General features: G+C 41.9%; 3 protein-coding genes across 3 annotated transcripts; all 3 read right to left on the bottom strand.

The window, feature by feature from the left end:
- Positions 1–2,018: 2,018 nt before the first annotated feature.
- On the bottom strand, positions 2,019–2,983 carry LOC103980249 (uncharacterized). The gene has a single exon (XM_009396578.3). It carries the CDS (start codon positions 2,916–2,918, stop codon positions 2,274–2,276), a length of 645 nt encoding a protein of 214 aa, XP_009394853.1. The 5' UTR covers positions 2,919–2,983; the 3' UTR covers positions 2,019–2,273.
- Positions 2,984–9,004: 6,021 nt separating this feature from the next.
- Positions 9,005–18,097, bottom strand: LOC135634926 (cyclin-dependent kinase B1-1-like). The gene is made up of 8 exons (XM_065145678.1): positions 17,758–18,097; positions 17,470–17,614; positions 17,155–17,216; positions 16,948–17,059; positions 16,729–16,822; positions 10,779–10,848; positions 9,855–9,993; positions 9,005–9,238 (listed from the first exon to the last, which is right to left on the bottom strand). Exons 1-8 carry the CDS (start codon positions 17,952–17,954, stop codon positions 9,146–9,148), a joined length of 912 nt encoding a protein of 303 aa, XP_065001750.1. The 5' UTR covers positions 17,955–18,097; the 3' UTR covers positions 9,005–9,145.
- A 1,205-nt stretch (positions 18,098–19,302) lies between these two features.
- LOC135634845 (protein LURP-one-related 8-like) lies at positions 19,303–20,210 on the bottom strand. The gene is made up of 2 exons (XM_065145508.1): positions 19,912–20,210; positions 19,303–19,840 (listed from the first exon to the last, which is right to left on the bottom strand). The coding sequence occupies exons 1-2, from the start codon at positions 20,182–20,184 to the stop codon at positions 19,487–19,489; spliced, it is 627 nt and encodes a 208-aa protein (XP_065001580.1). The 5' UTR covers positions 20,185–20,210; the 3' UTR covers positions 19,303–19,486.
- Between the last annotated feature and the right edge of the window lie 4,723 nt (positions 20,211–24,933).

Raw genomic sequence — 24,933 nt, 5'->3', positions numbered from 1 at the left:
TTACTATGTGGATCACTGTTAGAGACAACGGTGCTTGACCTCCTTCACCCTCTCCTATGGATCTCTAGAGATTAAGAGATATACGATCTCCTTAGGTAAAATACAATTATCTCACATGTAGATTTAAGTTTTGTGGGTTTTATGTATACATCTTTGCACGACGATAAATAACTTTTTGAGAAATTTGATATTTTTATTTTCTGTTCTTCCACTACGAGAGATTTTCTGTTTGTCCCTAGATTTCTCCATATGAACAACATAGCTATCGGTATAAGTTGGAAGGCAAGGGGAATATCTTTTTTATTATCTTTGGGTCTTCTTCTTCTTATCGCTACTATTGAATATTTTTTTAAGATAATTTTAAGATTATAGAATTCAGAAAATATTAGGAAGGTTATACAATTCATAAAATATTAGGAAGGTGACCGTAAAGGAGAAGAAGAGTTGCAAAACTTGCAAATCTCTTCTTTCTCTTCTCTCCTCTCAATTTAAGGCTGGTTAGCTTCTCATACTCTTGCGTTAAACAATCGTATTATAATATTTTTATCACCATCATTAATACAATGATATTTAGCCTCAATCCATCATTTTTGTCCGTCCCTTTTCTCTATAGGTTTTAGGAAATCTTATTCCTAAGATTTGGTCTCTTTCTAAGTCTCTTTCGGATTTAAACATGTAAGCAGATTTCTTTTTGTTTTATTTTTCTCACTAATGGTCCTTGAAATCTTTAGGGTGACATCATTTAACTTATTTTTTGACGGTCCACGTTCTAATCGATAACGATTAGAATAGATATTGCTCATATTTGGATTCGTCTTCGGAGACTCCTTAAGAAAAATTAGAATGAGAAATAATTTTTTTTTATCTAATTTCTCTTTTTTATCGTCCCCTTAAAATACATCATTCATCCCTCAAATTTGAGAGAGGATGATGTGTTAGAATTTGTGTTAAAATCAATATTACTCTTTTCTTGAAATAAGATATTTGGATCGGTAATCATTCAAGTTGTTGCTTGTGAAAACTTATCCCTCACTTTTATTATTATGGATGATTTGGTCATAAGAGTGATCAATATCCTTGATGAGGGTAATAATGGCGATAAGACTCAGGTTGACGTCAGCTACCTCAGATGACGCATCGCGTCTCTGTTGACCTCACATCACCTGGTCAACAAGGATCGGAACGTCGATCGAGACACATTAACATCCTGCTCAGGCTCGATCCTTCACGCCATGCCAACGTCGATGTCAGACGTTACCAGGAGTACGATCTTGCTCCCTGCGAGCGGACACATCAGGCAACGGTAACCTTCATTATAAAAACTCTCGCGCTCCGAGGAAGAATGAGGACAACAAAAAAAAAAACCCCCTGCGACTATTCACCAACTTGATCGTCGGAGGGGTCGGGCCGAGCTCTCCCGACCCGACCTGTGTGCAGGTGCGAAGACGGAGGCCTCCCACTAAACGCCCAGACGAGGAGCCCCTCTCGGAGGAAACGATGACCCCTTCGCGATCGGACCACCGTAGTCGGTCTTCTGCAGTCTCAAGGGTCGTCCCAGGAAGATCCCTCATCATTCGGACCTGAACCAAGCCGCGTCGATCCCGAGACCGCGGCTTAAAGTTATTTACACTAACAATCCTCAACCCTCTATGGTTGAGAAGGTTTTATAGTTGAAAATGATTGAAGGATCTGACATTTGAACCTTGGATTAGAGTTCCTGACAATCGAACCTTGGATTAGAGTTTAACATCGTTCGTCTGGACATAAAACAACTAGTGCAAAACACCAATAGTTTCTCGCTCATACGGCCGTCTCTCTAGCATTGAGATTGGAGCCATCTCAATCCATATGTCGTTTCAATAATGTTCTTAACATTATCATTGAATAATATAATAATCACATAAAACATGAAACCAAAACCAATTAATTAATTAATTAATTACTCGAGTATCAAATCCAACTTCCATTTCATGGTTAATAGGGACCGGCAATTGGCTCGTTGGAATTCACTCATTGGGTTTCATGTTTACCTGATAATTTATATTAAATATGAATTCAATTTTACCTTTAAAACCATCTAATGGAATATATGTACAGTGCGACTGTATCCAAGTATCCACCACCTATCGGTTGCGTATACATACGACACATCTAAAAAGTGTACACGTGTATTCAAAGCTATATGGAAGATGATATGCGTAAAAGCTAATCTCTATAATAGAAAAGCCAACACGAATAGTAGTCACAGCAGCTTCCGCCCACCGCTCGTGAGGTTAAAGCTTCGTCTTCATGGCGCACTCCTGGCTCTGCACGCTGAGGTCGGGGACGCCGATGACCACGTGGCAGTCGGACGTGGCCACCGCGTGGTGCTTTATGAAGCCCAGCAAGGTGACCCGACCCGGCATCCTTGTCTCCGCGTCGAACGCCACCGCCCCCGAGGCGGCGTCCGCCAGGAGGCTGCCTAGATCCGTCGCGAGCTGGTCCACCTCCACCTCCAGAGCAAGGCGGAGGAGCTCCGTCCCCCGCGCCGGGATCCGCCCGGGCTCCACCCTGGCTTTCCCGACCTCGGCCCCGCGGTAGAGGAGTTGAGTGTGGCCGCCGGAGGCGTGGGCGAAGGACGCGTAGTTGCGGTTGCGGACGCGCACCGCCAGGTCGAGGGTGATGTTGAACTCCACGCGAAGGGAGGACAGGCTGATGTTGGGGGAGACCCCCGAGACGGTGGTGGAGACGAGCTCCATCGTCGGGTCGCGGACCTTGAAGACGGTGAGGGCGAGGACGACGGCGGCGATGATGAGGAGGGCGAGGATAAGGAGGCAGAGAAGGCAGCAGAGCTTGCGTCGCCGCCGTCGGCGTTCCAGTTTATGGCGGGCGTCGGTGGGAGAGGGAAGGTGGCCGTTGTTCTCGCCGGAGACCTTCATGGCTCGAGTAGGATCGGGCGCGTGGAGTGGGAGGTATGGCGGGAGTTAATAGTGGTCGGGTGAGTGGGGGGGGGGGGAGAGGAGCAATCTATGTGAGATGGGGGGCGGTGTGGTTGCATTAGTGACATGTATCTGCCAACAACCCTTCCAATAAACTCTTAGATACTGCTAGCAATAATAATTACAATGTATAATTAATAATCATAATAAGTTCTTTTAAAGAATATTTTTCTTTTTGCCTTTTCATTACTGAATAATTAAATCTCAGTTCAGAGTTTTCTATAGAGAAATTTTAATTAGAGAAAAAAAGATTTAGCTGTTCTTCCTATAGTTTATGATTGGAATCTTCTTGCTTTCCTTTTCCCAAAGAAAAGAAAACCATATTTATTTTATTGTCTTGATATAAAGACCATTTTTATTATGAAGGAAATCTAAGCTTCCTTCTACTTCCGCTCATCTTCCCAACTGAACTCGATCTTAATTTTCAGCACTAGCTTTGATTTTTGCTGCATATCATAAATGTGCATCGATATCATATTATCAAACCTTACTTGACTTTATTTGTCGGCTTCTTCTCGTCATGACAAAGATATATTTCCTTTACAATTTTGACCACATAGGAAAGCAAGACTTGTGTGTCGATGTCACGATTCTTTACGAGGCAGTACGCAATGTGAAATATATTGCGAACACTACAAAAGTAGCATCGTAGTTGGAGTGGGTTTGTCAGAAGAAATGCGAATGGTAGGTGGTTGATGTTCCCATATCCATTAATTCATCCAACATGGTGAATTTAGATGTTCCGACTAAAGAAAGGAAATCAACCAATAAATCATTAGGAAAACAGAATCAAAGAGTATTTATGAGATCCTCCTTTATAGCATTCAATCACAAGATATCATTAGATGTTAAGATGTCACGGACTTAAAGTTTGATTTTATCTAAATTGTATGATACTGTGTCAGTCCTAAAGTTGATTTTATCTAAATTATATGATACTGTGTTCAATCTTTTTTAAAAAAAATTATATGATTTTATCTAAATTATATGATCAATCTTTTTTTTTTAAAATATAATTTTTATGATCATACAAAAGAGAAGATGAGCTATAAAAAATATTAAACTCGAGATCTATAAGTAGTAATTTTAGCAAATGTAATGTAAATTATAAATATAAACTTCGTAAACTATGAGCTGTCGCATAACAAAAAGTCCAAAGTGGCCCACTGCGATCAAAAGTTCACATAAATATCAATATGACACTAATATAAAATAAGACAGCGAAATAGCCCCAAACAATATCTCAAATGCCCATCCAACTATGTACCACCAGGGTAACTCTTTGGTGTTATATTGGTTGATACTCTACACTAGTTTATGAAGCTAAAAAACCTCTAAAATGATTATCTATATGGCCCATTTATAGATAGTTTTACCTCTATGTAATGATTATATACGGTCTATATTTACAAGTCTAAAGCGATCGCCAAAGCCAATCAAAATGAGGTTGTCAAGCTTAGTACAAGCCCTCTGCATATTGTGCAAAACATTAACAAAACTGAAAGACATAGATATACATAAGCATTACATCAAATATCTCAGTTACTGTTTTGTCCGTGACATTCTCCCCAATCTATTCCTTTGACATCCTTGTTGAAACCTTTGTGAGTGCTGCATCTCCCCACCTTTGTTGAATATTCAATCCTTTGCTCTAGTTATAATGTACCTCTTGGCTCCCGATTGTATTCCACTGCTTTTATTAAGTAGTCAAACTATGATATACTATATTACCTCAACTTGCCAATGATTCTGATTTTAGTGTACGATCAGTTGAGTTATGTTGATCCTTGTAGGTTCCTACAAATCATTCAGATGAAGAAAAAGACCCTCCTTATTATGCATTGATCTCTCAAACGTCTCATGCCACTTGAATTAGATGGATGTCTATTGGAGTTTTAACAAATATTGCCTCATCGATTTTGAAGCTTTTTGGGTCTTTCCACTGTAAAAATTTGTCAATCGATTTCTCTTCTACTTAGTTGTCACCTCCAAGTAAGTTTCTATCACTTTTACTTTTGATTGATATTCTATTGGGAAATAAAGTAGATAGTCTACTCTCGGTAACGCAGATCACTATTGGTGAAGATTTGACAACTAAATTTCTTCCACTAAGTTTCTTTGAATGGTCTTTGAACATACACAAAGCTCCTTTACTAGATAAATAAGAAAATTAAAATACTTGATTTTATTTATTTTTTTAAGAGTTGAGAAGATAAAAATCACTCCACTTTGTACGCGTTCTCAAGGGTTGTACTTCATGCATCGACTTGATCACTAATCTTCACATGCTTTTTGCTTACACTTCTGAAGCACTTGAAGTGTTTGCACTCATTGCATTGAGTTAGCTATTGTGATTTACCTTCTCATTGCCTTAAACTTCTAAAATGCAGAAGTTTTGCCTAAAAAAAGTAAAACTTTACCTCGACTTGGAACAAGTCTCCAACAGTTTTGGTCGCCTTTGGGATTATACAGTCTTCTCCATCATTTTTGTCGTTTACTCTTCTGAGTATAAAAGGTGTAACATCGCATATTGTCTACTTCGTTCCTTAGTCAAGTATTTCTATATCGACCTAAAGTTTTTTACTTTTAGCTATTTTGATAAGAAGCTTGTTGACATTGACCTTACAAAGTTCCTTAAACTCTACCTTTTAGCCTTATATACATCTCTTTCTTTGTAATCAATAGATCTGCCTCTTTAGCATTATGATACTATTACGAATCAATTTTCATTCTAATTGATGCTTAGTTTTAGATAGATGAGTCCATCTAAACTCATCGTCACTTCCTCGCTCCTTTAAACCACCAGCTTCAACATATATATGTTCTTCAAGTAGTTCTTGTTGGTTGATGGAAGACAAACTGTAATTTCCATATATGGCATTCGCCATCATGTAGTAGGGCTTGCACCGATTCTATTCTTCTTTGCTTTCTTGATAGCAATGTATGTTTTATCCTCTAACTTACCATGCCCCTTTAAATGAATATGAATTCTAGTGTAGTCCAACTCTCTAGCTGCTCCATGGGACTCACTAGTACTTGCACTCAGAATTCTTCCTCGGTGGTACACAACCCCCATATGATGATAATTAAATGTTTCATCCGATGTAAAATTTGATGCACGCATAAAAGACCTGTCTTTGTGGTACCATGACATTCACTCCTTGAATTCATAGCCCTTATTGTCATCATGTTGTTTACTAAAGTGAAGCTCCTAATAGCTCTTGATTATACTTTCGTATGATCAAATCCCTCGTGGAACTCACTAGTACTTACACTCAGAATTCCCTCTTAATGGTATATAACCTATATATATTAATAACTAAGGCTTCGTTCAATGCAAAATTTGATGCAGGCACGGAAGACTCGTCTCTACGGTGTCATGACATTCATTTCTTGAATTCATAGTCCTTCTTGTCGTCATGTTATTCACTAAAGTAGAGCTTCCAATAGCTCTAATTATACCTCTATATAATCAAGTCCCCCGTGGGACATCTCCCTTATGTGTCATATTGCCTTAAACTATTTCACCATGATTCCTCGTACTATGTTACCGCATGGTGACATCTCTATTGTATTATAATCTTTGTGAGATGAACTTAAACTATAATCTCTTCATGTGTGACCTTAACCGACACATCGTAAGGCCTCCATCACCTCCGATTGTGTTCGTCCTTTAGCAATTGATCTTTATCCACTCTAATTCTAGGACAGTTTATCGCATAGCATCTTTCAAAGCCTACTGACTTTGTTAAAATTGGTATGTCATTGTTTGGATCCTAGGCTGTGCACTATTCCTTTGCAACAACTCGAATAACAACACTATAGTATATTCTTCAAGAGTACCCACCTCCATATCCTTTTGTCTTATACTAAGACCTTCTGACTCTAACCACGCCTCCGTAAGTTGAGTTACCTCAATTCCTCAGTCAAATGTATCTTAGAGATAAGATGCATGTGTTTTGAAACTCTATTCATTTTTGGCACCATGTAGAATAAGGGACTAATGTAATAACATGCTCCCACTCCTCACAAGAGTTCATGTCCTTCACTTCTATCCAAAAAAAACTTTGTACATCCATTCCAAGTTCTGACATATATGTCAACTCTCTTTATGTGGCTTAGGTATTTTTCCAAGTTCCACCCAAGTTACTCCGCTTCTTGGTTTGCATTGAGTTGATAGTGGCTCTCGCACCCACCATTTCATAGGTCAGCCCTCTATTGAGTTTGATCTCCACATTAATTCTAAGTGTGCCTTCATTTAGTGTTGCCTTGGGTCGCTCTCTAACTTGATCTCGCAATGCATCCACTAATGCATTGCCTCATGCGATGACTCCTCGCTACTTACTCGATCTATCAAGCTTTGTGGAGTTGTTGTCTTGAGGTACCCCTCCTCAACATGTGTAGTTCGTTACATATGATTCTCCCTTTGGAGGACTGAGACTTATCTTTCCTAGATATTTATCTTATTAGAGTAACTTTTCTTTTCGTATCATTTCCTTCCAAAGGTTTGGAGGCCACCATCCTCTTAGATTACTATGTTTTGCTGAACAAACTGTATATTATTCGTCAGTATAACCCTCCATACACCTCTCAAGACCTAGTAATATGTTGAACTTACTACATACTTCAACCTCCTACAAATATATTCTTCCCATAACAAAGAGAAAGTTTCAATGCTCTATGGTGTTAAGTTTCAATCATTTTAGAATAGTCAGAGATGGCTCATCGTCCACATACAAGATCTTGCATAAGTTTTGAATTCTTCGAGTTAGCAATTCTCCTCACAGAGCTTTGTACAATTTTTTTTTATTGTTGAGCAACCTATCCCACCACATGGTCTCATATTTTACTAAACGCCTCATTTGCCTTCAACACCATCAAGTTTGGTTGTCAACGTCGAGACGTAACTTAAACTCAGCCATCCCAATCTTTTGGTGCTATGCATTCGTCCCAACTTGCTTGTCCTTATGATGCCTCTTGCACAAAGAGTTAGCCATCATCTGAATGCCAATCTCGAATGCATGCACCTTTAAGCAACTCTTTTCCTTACATCTTATGTATGTTTCCCCCAAATGATCATGCTTACTGACTACTCTCAATATACCCCTACTAGGTCCCTCATATTTACATGCAAAGTGTTCTTAAATGTGCTTATCTCACTTTGATATCATCTATCATGAATTTAACTGATTTTACCTAAATCGTGCGGGTCAACCACTCCAAAGCCTCTTATAGTCCCTTAAGGACCTATAAAAGAAAACATGAGTTAAAAAAAGATTTAATTTAGGATCCACAAGTAACAATCTTAATATGCAATACAAATTATAAACATATACTTGGCAAGCTTTAAACAATCATGCGATAAAAGATTCAAGATGATCCGTCACAAATAAAAGTCTCAACAAGTGCCCACATAATATTACTACGAAATAAGATAACGAATCAACCGTAGACAACACCCCAAAGACTCATCCAGTCATGTACCACCCGAGTAGCTCCTACGTATTGATTGATACTTCGCACCACTTTGCAAAGCTAGAAAACCCTCAAAATAACTATTTAGATGATGTGTTTTTAATAATTTTACCTATGCATGATGACAGTACATAATTTTCGTTTATGAGTCTAAAATAATCATCAAAATCAACCAAAATAGAACAGTCAAACTTAAGTCTTATATACTATATAAAGAATAAAAAAAATGAATATATATAAACATTACATCAAATAAACCAGTAAATAACATAGTTCTCTATAGACTATGTAAAGCATTACATTAAATATTTCGCTTATAACATTCAATCACTAAAATATCATTGGATGTTATATTGGCGAGTATTAACTTAACAGAGGGTGGAGGGTGACTGTGCATCCGGATGGATTTTAGAAGCTTGTATGTTTATGTGCTTCGTATCCTCGTTGCGTTCTTTTAGCACCTCGAGGATACGTGGGTCGATCAATAATAAAAGAGTCCTGTACAAACTACAGGTTAAGCAAGCAATATCAGTTCTTGTCAAGAGAAATTAACAGAAAAAACATTACACAACGATAGGCATCGATCAATGCATTGCTCCATGACGAAAAAGTGTACAACAGATGTGATGACAACACGAGTACTGAAGAAGAACTCCTACTCTGACTTTAGCACGTCAGAATTGTAGTAGGCACTAAAATTGTGACTTGTCGAGGGAATCGAAATAGGGATGCTCCATTGCTGCTTTAGCTGATATCCGGTTGGCTGGGTCATATTGAAGCATCTTCTGAAAGATTTTTTGCACCAGGAAATAGCAACAATCATCAGTTGCAAAACATAGTTGTTGACAAGAAAATTATTTTAGGTAACTCAACACTATATCTTAACCAAGATATAATAAACTACCACAGAGGAGCATTTATGCAAATATCAGACTGTAATACCTCAGACATTAATTCTAAAAAAAAGTCTAAATACTTATTGATGGGAAAACATGATCATACATCAAGTTTAAATGATCAGATCATATAAAATAATGAACAAATACCTCAATAATCGTAAGTTCTCGTCAAAAAGAGTAAAGGTTGCTATCAGTCGGAGAAGGATGTGATATCAGAAATTTATTAGAGAAAAAGTGAAAATGACACTTTATATAGTTTTATATCTTGATCTAATAACATAAGTGAGAACTTCCGCATTGGCATGACAAATTTATACACTTTTGTTGGGACTAATAATTTGAGAAAGCCAGATCCATATCTTAATAACAGGTGAAAACCCACAACAAAATCTACTGAATCAAATGAAGATTGCAACTTCACTCATCAACTTAGCCTGAATTAACAATCTAAATTCTGCCACAAGGCTTCCTAAATTAACTACAAAGTTAAGCTTTGATTTACCGATAAAAGGTCAACGCCTTCAGGTTCCAATGCCGGAACTGCACGTGCCAAGTTTTGAGGTTTCCACTGTGGATACTCATGCCAATCCCGCAGTAAGACAACTCCAGGCCACTGTTCCTCAGTTGGAGTCCCTAAAAGCCTTCACGGGAGAATTTTATGTCAACTCTCAAGTGAAAATGGAATATGTAGCAGCAGGATATCGAACGCAAAATTCGGGCACTTCAACAGCTCTACTTTAAATATGCTTGGGGAAACATTATATATTGATCAATTGAGCAAATAGAACACAAATAGCGAAAAAAAAAAGGAGAGATCTCTACATATTTACTTGAGAAACGTTTTCAAACTTATTTTTACATGATAAAAAGGAAAAGGAAAAGAAAATGGGATTAACAATGAAAGTAATTCACATCTTTTGTTGCCAAGTAGCAGGCCAAGTTCTACAAAATATACAGAATGCAATATACATTTTGCAGAAGCCATGAGAATTTTATTATATCTCTTTTGGGAAAAGCTATTATGAATTATTATCTGATTCATTTCAGTCAAATGATTTCAAAATATCAAATCCTGTTGCATTTAAATATCTCAACACATTATAAAATTATACAAGAATACAGGACCGTATACAACCTGAATATGATATATACTTTTTGCAGAAGCCATGAGAATTTTATTGTATCTCTTTTGAGAAAAGCTATTATGAATTATTATCTGATTCATTTCAGTCGAATTATTTCAAAATATCAAATCCTGTTGCATTTAAATTTCTTAACACATTATAAAATTATACACGAATACAGGACCATATACAACCTGAATATGATAGCATAACAGTGTTTTCATAACCTGAATTTCTTTTTAACCTTGACAAGGAGGACCACACTTAAATCAGCTAAGAACTTGATAGGTAGGAAAACGAACCTGAAGATGTGAAGTAATTGCTGCAACTCCGAGTCACCAGGAAAAAGTAGTTGTCTTCGCACCATTTCAGCTGTGTCAATAAGAAAACTAAGAAATTAATAGCAGACCAGATGGCATATCCTCTTCTGCAATAGTTGGCTATAGGTATTCTGAACTGCTTTAACACATCCTCCAAAGAAGCTCAAGGGGGCAACCTTCTTCAACTGTATTAGATCCTGAAGAATGCTGTGCCTTGGCAGATGAGGGACATTCACCTTGCTAAAATATCATCATAGAAGAATACATAAAACATTCATCAAGTGATGACTAGTCCAGTCTGAAGATTTGTCAGGTATCATAACAGACCTCAAAAGGGAATAAAAAGTGAAGAGCTGAACAGTGTCTCACAAGTTCAGAACAACAGTTGAATTCAACAGAATGAGAAGATGCATCTTAGAGAATCTACTTTAAGAGAAGACTAGACAATGGACCTAGTACATATAGTACCTGGGAGAAGTGATTGTACCATAAATTTTGAACCTATTCATAAGCTAGAAAAAGAAAACCTTCAAGGGGCTGAAGCCAATGAAAATGAGGAACATATCCAAAAGAAGTGTAAGGAAAAAAGTAGAATAATACAAAAAAAATTAAGGCAATGGATAACATGTGAAGACACTTGAGATCATAAATGGTTTTGGTCATAGTAGTTTGGCTTCTTGCCATTTTGTCATGCCTGAGACTTAACTGCATGGCAAGAGAACCCACTTTATAACGAAAAGTCATAGCTAATAATTAAAACAAAATGAATTTAGCACATAAGACACACAAGGAAGGCGACAATACAAGACTGATGCAAATTTTGTGCCTCGTTTAACAACCAAATCAATGAGCAAACTTAGACTGCTATTCAAGAGTAATCTCATCAGAAATACATGGCAATTTCATTATCTGAAACTTGGTTCATTTTTAAAAATTGTATCACAAAGCAAACCAAAATAATGATTGTTAGTATACTAAGTGACACCAAAACCAGTGCCAATATGTTAGTTAAGTTGTCAGTCGTGAAACCAATTTCTCCATCTAATACCAATTTCGGTAACCTATCAGTAAGGTAGGGTACCACTATCTTGGCGGTATACCAGTCCATACAACCTGGTATCATTGGACATAATACTATAGAAATAAAAATAAATTGTACTGTACTGACATCAAGATATATGTTTTGGACCTGAAAATTATTGAATGGTATGAACTGGTCCCTATGACCGGCATGGTCAAGATTCGTGACATTGATATTCATTATCTAGAGAGAGCATAAAATGACACTAAAGCATAAAAAAAAGAACATATTATGGATAATCAAGACAAAAATAATCATGGCGCAAATTGTGTGGCATGTAATAATCAGAATACAATAAGTAGATTTGGGAACACACCAGTTCTTGTTAGTTCCATCAGATGAATGTTAAGATGATTTCGCCAGACCCACTGAACTTTGTGGATCAATTTGCCCAAAATGAATGTTAGGTCGGTGGATAAGTGCAAAAATGTTGGTCCAGAATTAAAATCAATTTTGTCTCCACTCATTTAAAATCCACCTAGCACATCTTCCAAAGTCTGTTTCACCCAAAAGTGGCCTAACGTTTTTGAATGGGAAACTTGCTATAAAATTTATCAAGCATTCACATGAACCTAAATTGTACTCCTGGAGGGGAGCACGTGATCATGTATGCAATAGACCAAACAATGATCCATCTGTCTAACTTGAACCTCTAGTAGATTCATTATGTATTAGGATGCTAGACCATGACATTAGTCAAGTATAAGAGTGTTTGTGTCTTCGTGTCATGTCTTGGGAGTCAATACGGCTTGGTCCAATCCTGATCGTGCGAGGGCATTCACGTGAGTGTCCGAGATGAGGATGGAAAGATGAGGTCGGGTCGGGGTTGGCATCATCAGGGCCAACCCGAGGTGGGACTTTGAGTTCCCGCTTCAGTGCCGCCTTCCTACATAAAAGGTCAACGTTAGGAAGGGGACTCTCAACTCGACCCCTCTGAAGCTTTAGTATCTGGGTCTAAGGGTGTTTTTGAGTGTTCGAGGTCCTCCCCTAGCACTGGCTAAGGGGTCGACATTTATATCTATCACGGGGGTCTTCTATACTCAGCTCGTTAATGGTTGTTAATGCTTCGAGCAGCCAATACGTATTCCCCGGACAGCGCGGGTCAACTTGTACGGTTCCATGCCGCGTGACGCCGTCTTGTACGACATCAAGCGACATGGGCACGACTGCACATCACCGTGGTGCCTGCTGTGTCCCTTTCAGTTTGTACCATGCCCTTGCATCACGCCGACTGTGAGGTATCATGTCGACTCCTCCTCGATAGTGATGAGCATGGTGGTGGTTCTGAGGGGAGAGATGGAATCCCCCATGAACCCAATGAGTGCCAAGGTTATCAGAGTGAGATCCTTTTTGGTTAGGTCGAGCTTCTAGAAAGCGTTGAGGTATAGCACGTCGGTGGAGCTCTCGATGTCTACCATCACCCTCTTCACTCGAGCATTGGCTATTCCGACTAAGATCACTAGGGCATCATCGTGGTCGGGGTACTCGGCTTCGCCCGCCTCGAAGGTGATTTCGGACCCATTCCTCTGCTTGGGATGCTTCTCCACAATAGCTCGAGTGTAATATTTTTGTCCAGACATGCTGTCTCCCCCAGATGCTGGATCTCCAACGATGGCATCGATCTGCTTCTCAACTAGGCCGTGAGGGTGTGGAGAGGGCTCTCGGGGCTTCCTAAGGTTGCCCCTACGAATGAGCTCCTCAATCTGGTACTTTAGATCTTGACACTCCTTAGTGTCGTGGCTGTAGTTGTTGTGGGAAACAACTTTGAGCCGTGGCCTCGGGGCCGACGCGGCTTGGTTCGGGTCCGGACGACGGGGATCTCCCTGGGGCATTCCTCGAGCCCGCTGAGGCGGTCGGGTGCGGTGTCCGATCGGGACGGTGTAGCTATCTCCTTCGGGCAGGAACTCCTTGCCTGCACGTCCGGAGGGGACCTTCGGCTTCGCACCTGCACAAAGGTCGGGCCGAGCGCCCTCGGCCCGACCCCTCCGACGATCAAGTTAGCACATGTGGAGGGGGTTTCAGATAAAGAAGTGTTTTTTGTGTCTGTCCCTCTCCCTTTTCTAATGAACGAGAGGGTATTTATAGGGAAGCATACTGCTTCCTGAGCTGCCCGCTTGCAGGGGGCAGGCTGGTAGCGTCTGACTTTGTGTTGGCATGGCATGAAGAATTGAGCTTTGGCAGGATGTTAATGTGCCTCGGTCTTAGTTGCTAAACTCCACGATTCCCACACCTCCAGCAAGACGCCCTGCTGGGACAGTTTCTCAAAGCCGAAGCCATGCCTCGGACCCCCCCTTTTTACGGCATGACTTCCTTCGGGGGGGGGGGGAATATGATGAGGATAGTAATTATGATAAGACTCGGCTGGCGTCAGATGACGCCTCACGCAACAGCACCTGGTCAATGCAGACCGGAACGCCGACCGAGGCACATTAACATCCTGCCAAAGCTCAATTCTTCACGCCACGCTAACACAAAGTCAGACGCTACCAGCCTGCCCCCTGCAAGCGGGCAGCTCAGGAAGCAGTATGCTTCCCTATAAATACCCTCTCGTTCATTAGAAAAGGGAGAGGGACAGACACACAAAAACACTTCTTCATCTGAAACCCCCTCCACATGTGCTAACTTGATCGTCGGAGGGGTCGGGCGGAGCGCCTCGGCCCGACCTTTGTGCAGGTACGAAGCCGAAGGTCCCCTCCGGACGCGCAGGCGAGGAGTTCCTGCCCGGAGGAGACGGCTACACCGTCCCGATCGGACACCGCACCCGACCGCCTCAGCGGGCTTGAGGAACGCCCCAGGGAGATCCCCGTCGTCCGGACCCGAACCGAGCCGCGTCGGCCCCGAGGCCACGGCTCAAAGTTGTTTCCCACAACAGTAGTCACAGTGGAACCTATAATATTTGGATCAGTCCCTAAACTTGTGCGGAGTCTTCAATGGGTTGGGCTCCCTTAAGATCCCTTTCTCCCTAATTTGGAGGAAGATCGCCATTCTACATAAGTTGAGAGGTGGCAAAGGGGGCCTTGGGAGCGATGGCACCAAGGATTGGCCTCGGGACTGCTTCACGCGGGGCCTCTTGTGCAACTCCTCGTGCTTTCCTACCACCAATGCCTCGGCGACAACATAATGGTTGGCTCGTTGGAGCATCTCGGGGATGGTTGCTAGCAGCCTCTCGGCTAGCTACCAAAAGAACCTCGAAGGTCGTAGACCCATCATGAATGCCTGCATAACCAACGAGGGGTGAGTGTCTGGAACCCCTTGGATCTCGACAACGAAGCGGACGACAAAGAGGGAGAGGGATTCATCCTCCTTCTGCTTCAGCCAGAGGAGCATGGCTATGGATGGTTTGGGTCGCATGCTGGCCAGGAAGTGAAGCTCGAATTCTCTTGCAAGCTGGTCAAAAGACAAAACCGAGAATAGCCTCAATCAGTTGTGCCACGTCCAAGTTGGGCCTCAGAGGGTGATAGGGAACACTCGACACATCAGGGAATCGGAAGGCTATGGCATGCTCCATCAAGTCAGAACCACCATCATAGGCCTCCAACGTCGAGAGGTGAAATTTAAGGGGATAGGTTTGTCTTGAATTTCCTAGACAAAGGGGGATCTTGCCAAAGTACTTTCCCCAAATTCTTCCTTGGACTTATGAAATTCTCTCTAGACCTCGTCCAGGTATCAATTTACCGACTGCAACTGGGTTTAGAATGAGTCGTCCGTCGAGTCGGACGACAGGGTGTCGAGCTCGAGGAAGGAGGGCCTGAGGCCTGCACCTCGACTGAGCAAACCTGCTCCCAAGCCATGCACCTCGGCTATGATCCCTTGGCTCCCCTACGGGAGAGAGCACTGATAAGACCATTTAGTCCCATATTGGTTGAGTATGAGAAACAAGGGCTCATAAGTCCGTCGAGTCTCCCTTACCCTCAGAAGCGCCTTTTGGAGCTCAGGAGCTTCGAAAGAGCAAAACCATACAAGTACGTCCATCACCCAAAGCGAACAATTCCTCGCGAGCTTACGGGCTGAACCAATAGTCGACCGACCAAATGGTCCCTTATCATATTAGCGCTAGAAGGAGGGCCCGTGGCCTACACCTTAGCCGAGCAAAAACCCACTCCTGATCCATGCACTTTGGCTATGAGCCCTTGGCTCCCCTACGGGAGGGAGCACTGATAAGATCATTTAGTCCCACGTTGGTTTAGGAGTATAGGAACCAAGGATTCATAAGTCCGTCGGGTCTCTCTTACCCTCACGAGCTATGAAAGGGCAAAACCGTATGGGTATGCCTATCACACAAAACTGACAATTCCTCACGAGCTTAAGGGCTATATCAATGGCTGGTCAACCAAATGGTCCCTTATCAAATTGGTGCTAGGAGGGCCCGAGGCCATCACATTGACGAGCAAACTCGCTCCCGAGTCATGCACTTCGGCTATGAGCCCTTGGCTCCCCTATGGAAGGGAGCACTGATAAAGTCATTTAGTCCCACATTGGTTGATGAGTATAAGAACTAAGGGCTCATAAGTCCGTCGAGTCTCCCTTATCACCCAAAATGGATAATTCCTTGTGAGCTTACGAGCCACACCAATTGTGAGCCTACAGGTACGCCCATCACCCAAAGCGGACAATTCCTCGCGAGCCTACGAGCCACACCAATAGCCGACCGACCAAATGTTCAATAACTTCCAATACCCAAAGCAGTTACCACTAGTTACATGGTTCTTGACATAATGCTATATGGAAACAGAAAAGTCTACTTCTGCATTAACCAAATAAAAAAACTCAAATGAGATCCTTATTTTTCTACTAAAGCCTGAGTAGGAAGATATTTCACATGATGAACTAAACAAAATGTTGTTATCGTACCAAATATACATCCTATGGACCACATATCCACTCCAGTTGAGTAGTGGGTTGTTCCCAACAAGACCTCAGGAGCTCTATACCAAAGCGTTACGATCTACATAACAAAACAAATAAAGAAATTAACCACATAATTCAAGTAAAAGTAAAGCAAATTAGAAAACCTGAAAATAGAGTTGAAACACATTTCTAAACAAGGAAATAGACAAAGTACTTAAGGACCTCGTGTGTGTAACTCTTTAGAGGAATGGTGAAGGCTCTTCCCAGCCCAAGATCGGCTATTTTCAAGATGCCCTTCTCTTTGTCAACAAGAAGATTTTGAGGCTTCAGATCCCTGTTTCAATTGCATCACATTGGGCGTAAAATACGTGGTGCTTATGATATACATTCCTTCAAAATATAGACACGAGAACCTAGAAAGAGAAAGACCTGTGAAGCACTCCATGACCATGACAATGTGCAACTCCTTTACATAACTGATACAAAAAGCTCTGCTACGCAAAAGAGAGAAGGTTATTTTCCAGTAGTATGCACAATGCTACTCTGAAGGAATCTTTACTGATTCACTGTAGACAAATTGGCATAATATTCAACTCAATAGCGAGAAATCCATGTTTTCCAAAGCCAAATTCTATTAATCCTAACTGATTCACTGTATGATCAATAAACTAGGACGCACCAACTCCATTTTTCTCAAACTAAAGGAATTCAAAATAAGAAACGCGTAGGTCCAAAGACAAGCACCTGAATGACAGGGGAGGGGATCGGCCTGGGGTTGGATCCCCTGCGATAGGAGTCGATGAACTTCTTGAGGTCAGTATCCACATACTCGAACACCAGATAGAGAATGGGCTTGTTATTCTTCTTCACTTGCTCCACATTCAGCAAACTACACCACCAAAAGAGATCCCAAGAGAGAAGAATCAAAAAAAGAAGCGATCGATTCAATCAGTTCGGACGAAACGAAACATGAGCCGTCATTGATCGAAAGTGGAGGGAACAGGAAGTGACGGGGATGGGGGATCGGCGCACCGAACGATGTAGATGGAGCGGGAGAGCAACTGGAGGAGGGAGATCTCGCGGAGGGAAGTGGGGGGGATGCCCTCCTCGTCCATCTGGAGGCGGGTCTTCTTGAGGGCGACGAGCTGCCCCGTGGCCTTGTCCTTCGCCTTGTACACCTTCCCGTACGTCCCCTCCCCGACCTTCTCCAGCTTCTCGTACTTCTCCATAACGGACCCCTCCAAACCCACTTCTCCTTCCCCTCCTCCTTAAACGATCGAACCTCCAGTTCTGGATCTCGGTCGAGAATCCTCCTCTTATGTGATAGTTCGCCAGCCGAGATCGGGAGTGAGTAGGGGGAGGAATCTGAGAGGAGGGGGGAAAGAGGGCGCCGCATCGCGTCGTTTGAAAAGCTCGAGCGTGGCAACTTAAGATGGGCCGTTCCAAATCCCCTCTTATGTGTAGAAGGCCCAACGGACCCCCGACGGTCGGACACGTTTAAATTTCGAAATCGAGTCCAGTCTCCATTTACTTGAACGAGTGACGTGGCAAACACATGACAAAGTCCGAAAGCGGCCCAAAATCGAACCGAACAGACCCGACGTCCGATGTATGGTTCTTTCAATTGGACCGGCCGGTTCGGTCCAGTTTGATTACTATGATGCCGACGGATGAAAGGGATGCTCTCATCCAAGAAAAGTTGGCCATCATAAATATATTCCATTGGAAAGGGTATACGCAGTTGAGACGCCTCCTTCGAGTGATGCTTCTACGGAGTCTCCCGAACGCAAAAGAACAATGGATTCAACATGTCATGATGCAGATGCTGTCCAACCTTGTACACTAAAACCACGAGTTCATGGGACTTGATCAGATAGATGTCTGTGCATCCATCTCCTTCTGTTCCATGGTTTTCTTGCCATCCATAGTTTGACAGCTGAAATCTTGTTATAATGGCAACTGATATATTTATTTATATTTATCAAATGATTGCATCAGCGTTTGTGTTGATCTGATTGCAAGTCAAATCTTATAACCCCTATCATGCTCGGTTGATTCCAAAACACCATTCTATCTGTATAACATTTATAATGCAAGAGGTGTGTGAAGATATACATATATATATATATATATATATATATATATAGGTATCTTGGGATCGATCTGATATATTTCCTCTCATGGAGTTTTATTTTAGAACACAAATAAGTAGTCTATGATAGCTTGAAATGAATGATGTATTCTTCCTTCATCTACCCCAACCACTGTTTTTTCATGTACCTCAACAGCTCACCCTACTATATGTGCATGCAACAATTATCACTGGGAGACTATAATTTACATGAAACAGTACATCTTTTGTCACTACATCACAAATTAAGCGTTGCTTATATTTGTCCCCTCGATTTCTTTGCTTCCGTGTTCATCAAAGCAACAATAACAGGCCTCACAGCAATTCAGTGAATCGTACAGACTCAATGGCTGCACATCCACATATAGATATAGAATGATATATGTTCTCAAAGCATGGGAACATCATAATCATGTAGTATTAATTCCAGTGCTGTCAGAATCTGCTTATTCCAAATTTTCATTTATTTTAAATGGAATTATTTACACTTACATTTTAGTTAGCCCAAAACTATGGTTCAATAAATGGCCCAATTTTCTACACACAAAAAAGAAAAGAACAAAAAAGATCTTTGAGCCGGTGCAGGAGCCGGGAAGAGAAGATAGGAGTCTGACGGCCATGATCGGTAGCTTAGGATCTCGATCCGAACATCTGATCGAGGACGATGAGGACGGCCATGGCGAGGCACGCGTTCATATCCGGCTGGATCACCAGCCGAAAGACCTCTCCGCCGAAGGCCACGCCGCCGACGGCCTCCTTTTGCTGGACCTCCGCCACGGCGCGCCCCCGGTCGTCAAAGACGGTGCAGCTCCGCCGCGAGTACGACCCCTCCACCTCATACCCTCCACAGCCGTCGCTGCCGCAAGGGGTCACATGCGCGAGGGCCTTGCAGCGCCGGAGGTTCACGTGCTTCCTGACGGAGTACAGTGGGTTACCGGCGTCCTCCCCGTCGTAGATCAGCCAGTTCTCCCCGAGACTCAGCCTCTGCAGTCAAACCGGGGTAACCGAGTCAACTCACTCTTCGCTTAGCAGCACATTGAGCCACTCGGACGTACCTTTCTTCGCAGGGTGAGCAACGGCTTCCCGGCGGCATCCATGAGCACGAGCTCCCCCGCGGTCCCCGATCCGTAGGTTTCGACTCGGAACACCAAGTCGCCCTTGGCATCGAAGACCGTGAACCCACTGCAACTGAACAGCAGCGACTTCCGCCACACCGTCAACACCGCGGCGTTATCCTTCCCCCACGCATCATCGCCGCCACAACAGGAGGCGATCCTCGGGGGCTCGCGAGCCGGAGCGGCAGCGTTCGGGTGGACCTTCCTCGTCATCCGGTGAGACCTGTTCTCGTCCAGCCATTTGCCGAAGGAGGAGATCATATATATACACACCGCATGGACCAAAATGCCCCGAGACAGCCACAGCATTTACCAAAACGCTCCACCATTATCTATCCTATCTAATCCTAATCGCTGTTGTCATCGAGCATTCTTAAGCTTTGAAATCATCATACTTAATCGAATTAACAACGTTAGTTCTTCTTTGTCAGCTTATATGCAGTGCACATGTTTTGAACTCGGTGTTAAGCATCAAATAATTGAGGTATTTAATTTACTTGCGCTTGTGGTGAAATGGAGTGACACTTGGCACGTCGAAAGAGACTAAATGGGCAATGCTGGTCTTTGGGCGGCTTGGTGGGATTGGGAGGTCGTAGTTGGTCGGAATTTTTGGAGCTATTAAAATGAGAGATGAGAACAAATATGTCTAATATATACATGAGATAAATCCGCATGTTTGAGATATCTAAGTGGACGTTTAGCGTCGTGTCTTTTTTAATTATGTATTGTATGGCTGTTTTGTTAACATGCAATCAAAGAAATTATAATTTTGGGGCTAATCACCTTTCTTCAATTCATAGATCTTTTTGAGAATTACATAAAAGAACAAATAAATTGATATTTCCACATCCTTTGTTGATAACACAATTAAGATTCGAGTTATGTATGATAAGAGCTTCTTGACTAACAAAATTAACATTAAAAGAGAACAATTTAAGTATATTAAGTCGCATATATAATGTCGCCTTTGATGCAACTCGAATTTAGATAAGGGCCTTGGAAGAATGACACTGGTGGTGTTGGTGAGGTGTGCTGATGCACATCATGAAGGCATGCGAGGTGCATCATCCAAGGCATGGTGAACACCATCAATGAAATTGGAGTGCAATCCTTTCCTTTTCTTGACATAATTATTGCAACCACTTTCGAGACCTCCTATCCTGTAGTCACTGCTAACAAGGAGAGGGTTAGCTTAAGCTTCCAATCGATGCACACACACACACACTAAGAAGATAATGTTTATGACATCATGCACACTAAGAAGATAATGCATATGGCAACATGGACACTTATTACAGTGGTTTAGGGAAATCATCTTCGCGATGCAATGCAAGATTATTGATCATTTGGACATTACGTTAGTATTTAAATTAAACTTTGGTCTTATTAGTTTATTCCTAATTATATACTAATAGTGTATTCGATCTTGGCAAATCAAATAATCTCGAGGGTCATCAAACACTGTATTGGATTTTGATCTTGACAACCATCAAAGAACGATCATAAAAATATTAGCTATTTAATTATTTTTTGAGCAGTGCCACCCTATCCCTACTTGTTCCAAAAGGATAGCTAAGTTAGAAGGTAATAAATGCCAATCATAAGTACATTGGTAATCCGCTTTTGAGGGGACAAGAGTACGAGACAGGCAATGTGGTTTGGCCATGGGAGTGATTCCCTTTAACACAACTTTAAACAAGGGTTCTAATCAGACACATTGTTTGTCCTCCAACAAGATGGCAAGGTAGGGGCATGGGAAGATGGTCAGGGCTCACAACCCTGGCCCTGCATCAGATGGGTGCACCTCCTTCTCGGGAGACACTCACACATGAAACCCAGCTCATGGTTTTGGTTACAAGGCCAAGCAGCGCTCTTGTGGTGGCCAGTCGAAGAAGGCACGCAGATGAGATGAGCTTGCAATGGTTGTGTGGCCTCTGAAGCCGTAGACCTGCACTTTTGAGCCATCCCTCGATCCTCGATGAACTGTTCCTACGGAGGACAACTATAGTAATATACTATTTTACCTTACGTATGATAACCGCAAAAATAAATTATTTTCATCTCCAACGTAAGATTAAGTGATCTTATGATAGAAAAAATATATACATTATCTTATTAGATATTTATAACTCTGGTTATACAAAATCACAATACTTGTGTTGTAGTGCGGGCGACAAAAAGATGAAATTTTAGATCGGATAAAGAAAATTTAGGCTTACAGTTTAAAGAAAAGAATTTAAGTATCGTAGAGTGTTTTGCTCATTTGTGATGATTTGGCTTGCAAGCTAGAGCTTTGGAGAACATGATCGTTGTGGATGATAGTTCATCTAACCTTCAAGAGATTAACCTAGTAGAATTTTATTATGATATAATCGTAGTAAAATAGATTAATCCTGCTTGCTCTTTTATTTTTATGGATGGACCAAATAATGGAATATTGTAGCGTTGACCATTGATATCACATGTGACACCGTAGCTTTGTGTTTTGTTCCTTAAGTTGACCGGTTTTTATCTGAAACAAGTAAAATTTTACTTGAGTTCATGGAGTTTTAACAGAGATCTAAATAAGCTGTCGGAAGCAAGCTATAAAGAAGAAGAAGTCAACTCCGATAATGTGAAACACCCATCACAAACGTACGTCAACCTTCAAGAGATTCTTGTATACAGATGGTACTCCCTCTCATCATCAAGTTTTTAAGCTTCTTCGAACGATCTGAGGGAGGAACAGAGACTGCTTTCATGGTGCGAAAAGCAATAATGGAATGCATTGGAAAACCATGCATGTTGCGTTATCGAAGGTATACAGAATATAATGAGTAATGGCTTTTGAGTGTGACTCAACTCAAATGTCAAGATGTTTTCTATCAGAGAGGTACGAGGGTTTGTGTGGTAGCTTTCATGGCAGTTCTCTACAGGATGGCGATGAGAAGATTCCCAAGCATGTCGATCTCAGTAGGGTTATCCATCGATTTACTGCATCAGAAGATTGCTGTTGGTTTTTAACTTCGTTGTGTGTGTTTGGCGATGGAATTCTTCGGGCTCCGGTACGAATGAATTGATGGAATATGGCTGGAGGAAGGAGATGATAACGACGGTGACGATGCATGTCGGCCACCGGTGATCCTTCTTTCCTCCACCAGTGGCATATAATCCAAAACTAACAAGGTCAGTATTGTAATCAGTGGTTAAGGTAAACCACATTGCAAGTTGGCCATGCATTCCGACTGAGTTGGCCCCCACAGCATAAGAATATTTCAGAAGAAACATTAGCATACCATCAAGCAGCAATTTTGACATGTAATCTTTGATAAACCAATTGAAATATTCTTTGAAAATGACTCCACAAAGTATTAACTGACAAAACCAGGTTGGCTAATCTCACTCTGAGAGCCAAGTGAAGATTAACCTGTCCTATGACAACAAATAGCTGCGTGCTGACACAAACTTGCTGTCAAAGCAAGCCAATACAAAAACAACACTAGCGATGTGGGAATCGGTCGAAATGATTTCATGGAAGATAAAAAGTCAGAAATCATCTAAAAAATCTCTGTAGGTGATGTGATGGGACGCACGTCAAAGTCAGCAGGAGACCATATTAGCCAAGAAGATTTCTATAAAACAGTAAACCCTATCACCTGCTGACCAATAACAATGACAGAAACCAAAGTTGTTCTCTTTACCAAGTGGATGAAGTTGTGAGTTGCCTGACATTGCCCGCTCCACTGTGTCCGGTGTATTTTTCTCGATCTAAAAAGCATGCATGTTGACATTCTCCAAGAGAGCTTGCTCATTGACTCAAGCAGGCAATTGCAAAGTGGCAGCTGAGTCACATCGCAGTCATGCAAGGTCAACACCTATCAGCATGAGATCGGAAGTGGGTGTATGGATAGAAAGCAGTGTCTCCATATATCATCCTCCATGCATGTCACCTGTTGGTGCATGATCCACCAAAGGCCAACGGTGACACTCTGCGCACCCGACTGTCATCACATCAAGTTCTAAACTCACATTGATCTGCGCAAGGGATTAGTATGCTAGTAGAGAAATGAGGTGGAGAGCATAAGGAACGCTCAACGACACTAATGTGGCAATCACCAAGAACTGGAAGAACTATGAAGACCCGTATGTAAGGAAGAACTGCTTGCTTGATGTGGTTGGTTGCTCAAATGTTCTCAGTTCTTAGGCATTATCGACTACTTCTCTGTGTGTGAATATATTATTTATATGAAAGGCAAAACTTGCATTTGGCCCTTTTTGAAGGCATCTGAATTAGCTGTTTCTTCTCATATTCCTCGTCAGTAATCTGTCACTTCTTGACACTCTCCTTCTATTTAGTGCTTCGTGAACCCAATTAGCTGTATAGTACTTCTTTCGGAACTCTCCCTCCCCACTATGAAACATCTACATGGAAGCATCATGTGATTAAGATTCTTCTAATGTTTTCGAACATTAGATGGACTTTTTGCAGCACTGGCACTTTGTTGGCGACTGCACATTAACATAGCTAAAAATTTTCAATATGAACTCAGACACACTCATGGAGAAGAGCCATGTTACAGCAACATGCTTCTAAGTACAGATGCGATCCATGAGGACCAGAAAAGCCGCCATCAGCTCACTCTCCTTGTTAGGCTGAATGATCAAGCTGAAGACGTGGTCTCTGGGTGCGACCGAATAGTTCTCCTTGTTGCGGCTTATTCGTGTCACTTCATCGCCATTCCTGTCCATGATCTTGCAGTTTCTTCTTCTGAAACATCCTTCGGTTCTGAAATCTGGGAGTTTGTGGTCTGGAGTACTGTCCGTGAGCACCTCGGCCTCATCGCAACTTTGAAGGACCGATCGCCTCCGGATGTCGAAGACATGAGTTGATCTGCAATCTGTTTCCCGGCCATCTTCACCTCTGAACCCACTCCATCTGTCCTACATGCTCAAGATCTGCCAGACACGTGATACACACAGTTA

The sequence above is a fragment of the Musa acuminata genome, chromosome BXJ3-4 (genome assembly GCF_036884655.1).
Source record: "Musa acuminata AAA Group cultivar baxijiao chromosome BXJ3-4, Cavendish_Baxijiao_AAA, whole genome shotgun sequence".
Taxonomy (NCBI): domain Eukaryota; kingdom Viridiplantae; phylum Streptophyta; class Magnoliopsida; order Zingiberales; family Musaceae; genus Musa; species Musa acuminata.
The sequence above is the reverse complement of the archived record's forward strand: the minus strand, read 5'-3'. Positions and strand labels throughout refer to the sequence as shown.

Excerpts from the sequence above, each read along its gene's own strand:
- LOC103980249 (XM_009396578.3), bottom strand. The coding sequence starts at position 2,918 with ATGAAGGTCTCCGGCGAGAACAACGGCCACCTTCCCTCTCCCACCGAC.
- LOC135634926 (XM_065145678.1), bottom strand. The coding sequence starts at position 17,954 with ATGGAGAAGTACGAGAAGCTGGAGAAGGTCGGGGAGGGGACGTACGGG. Across the intron at positions 17,615-17,757 it reads CGCTCCATCTACATCGTTCG|TTTGCTGAATGTGGAGCAAG; the intron begins GTGCGCCGATCC and ends TTGGTGGTGTAG. Across the intron at positions 9,994-10,778 it reads CAATTACTTCACATCTTCAG|GCTTTTAGGGACTCCAACTG; the intron begins GTTCGTTTTCCT and ends TCTCCCGTGAAG.
- LOC135634845 (XM_065145508.1), bottom strand. The coding sequence starts at position 20,184 with ATGACGAGGAAGGTCCACCCGAACGCTGCCGCTCCGGCTCGCGAGCCC. Across the intron at positions 19,841-19,911 it reads TGCTCACCCTGCGAAGAAAG|AGGCTGAGTCTCGGGGAGAA; the intron begins GTACGTCCGAGT and ends GTTTGACTGCAG.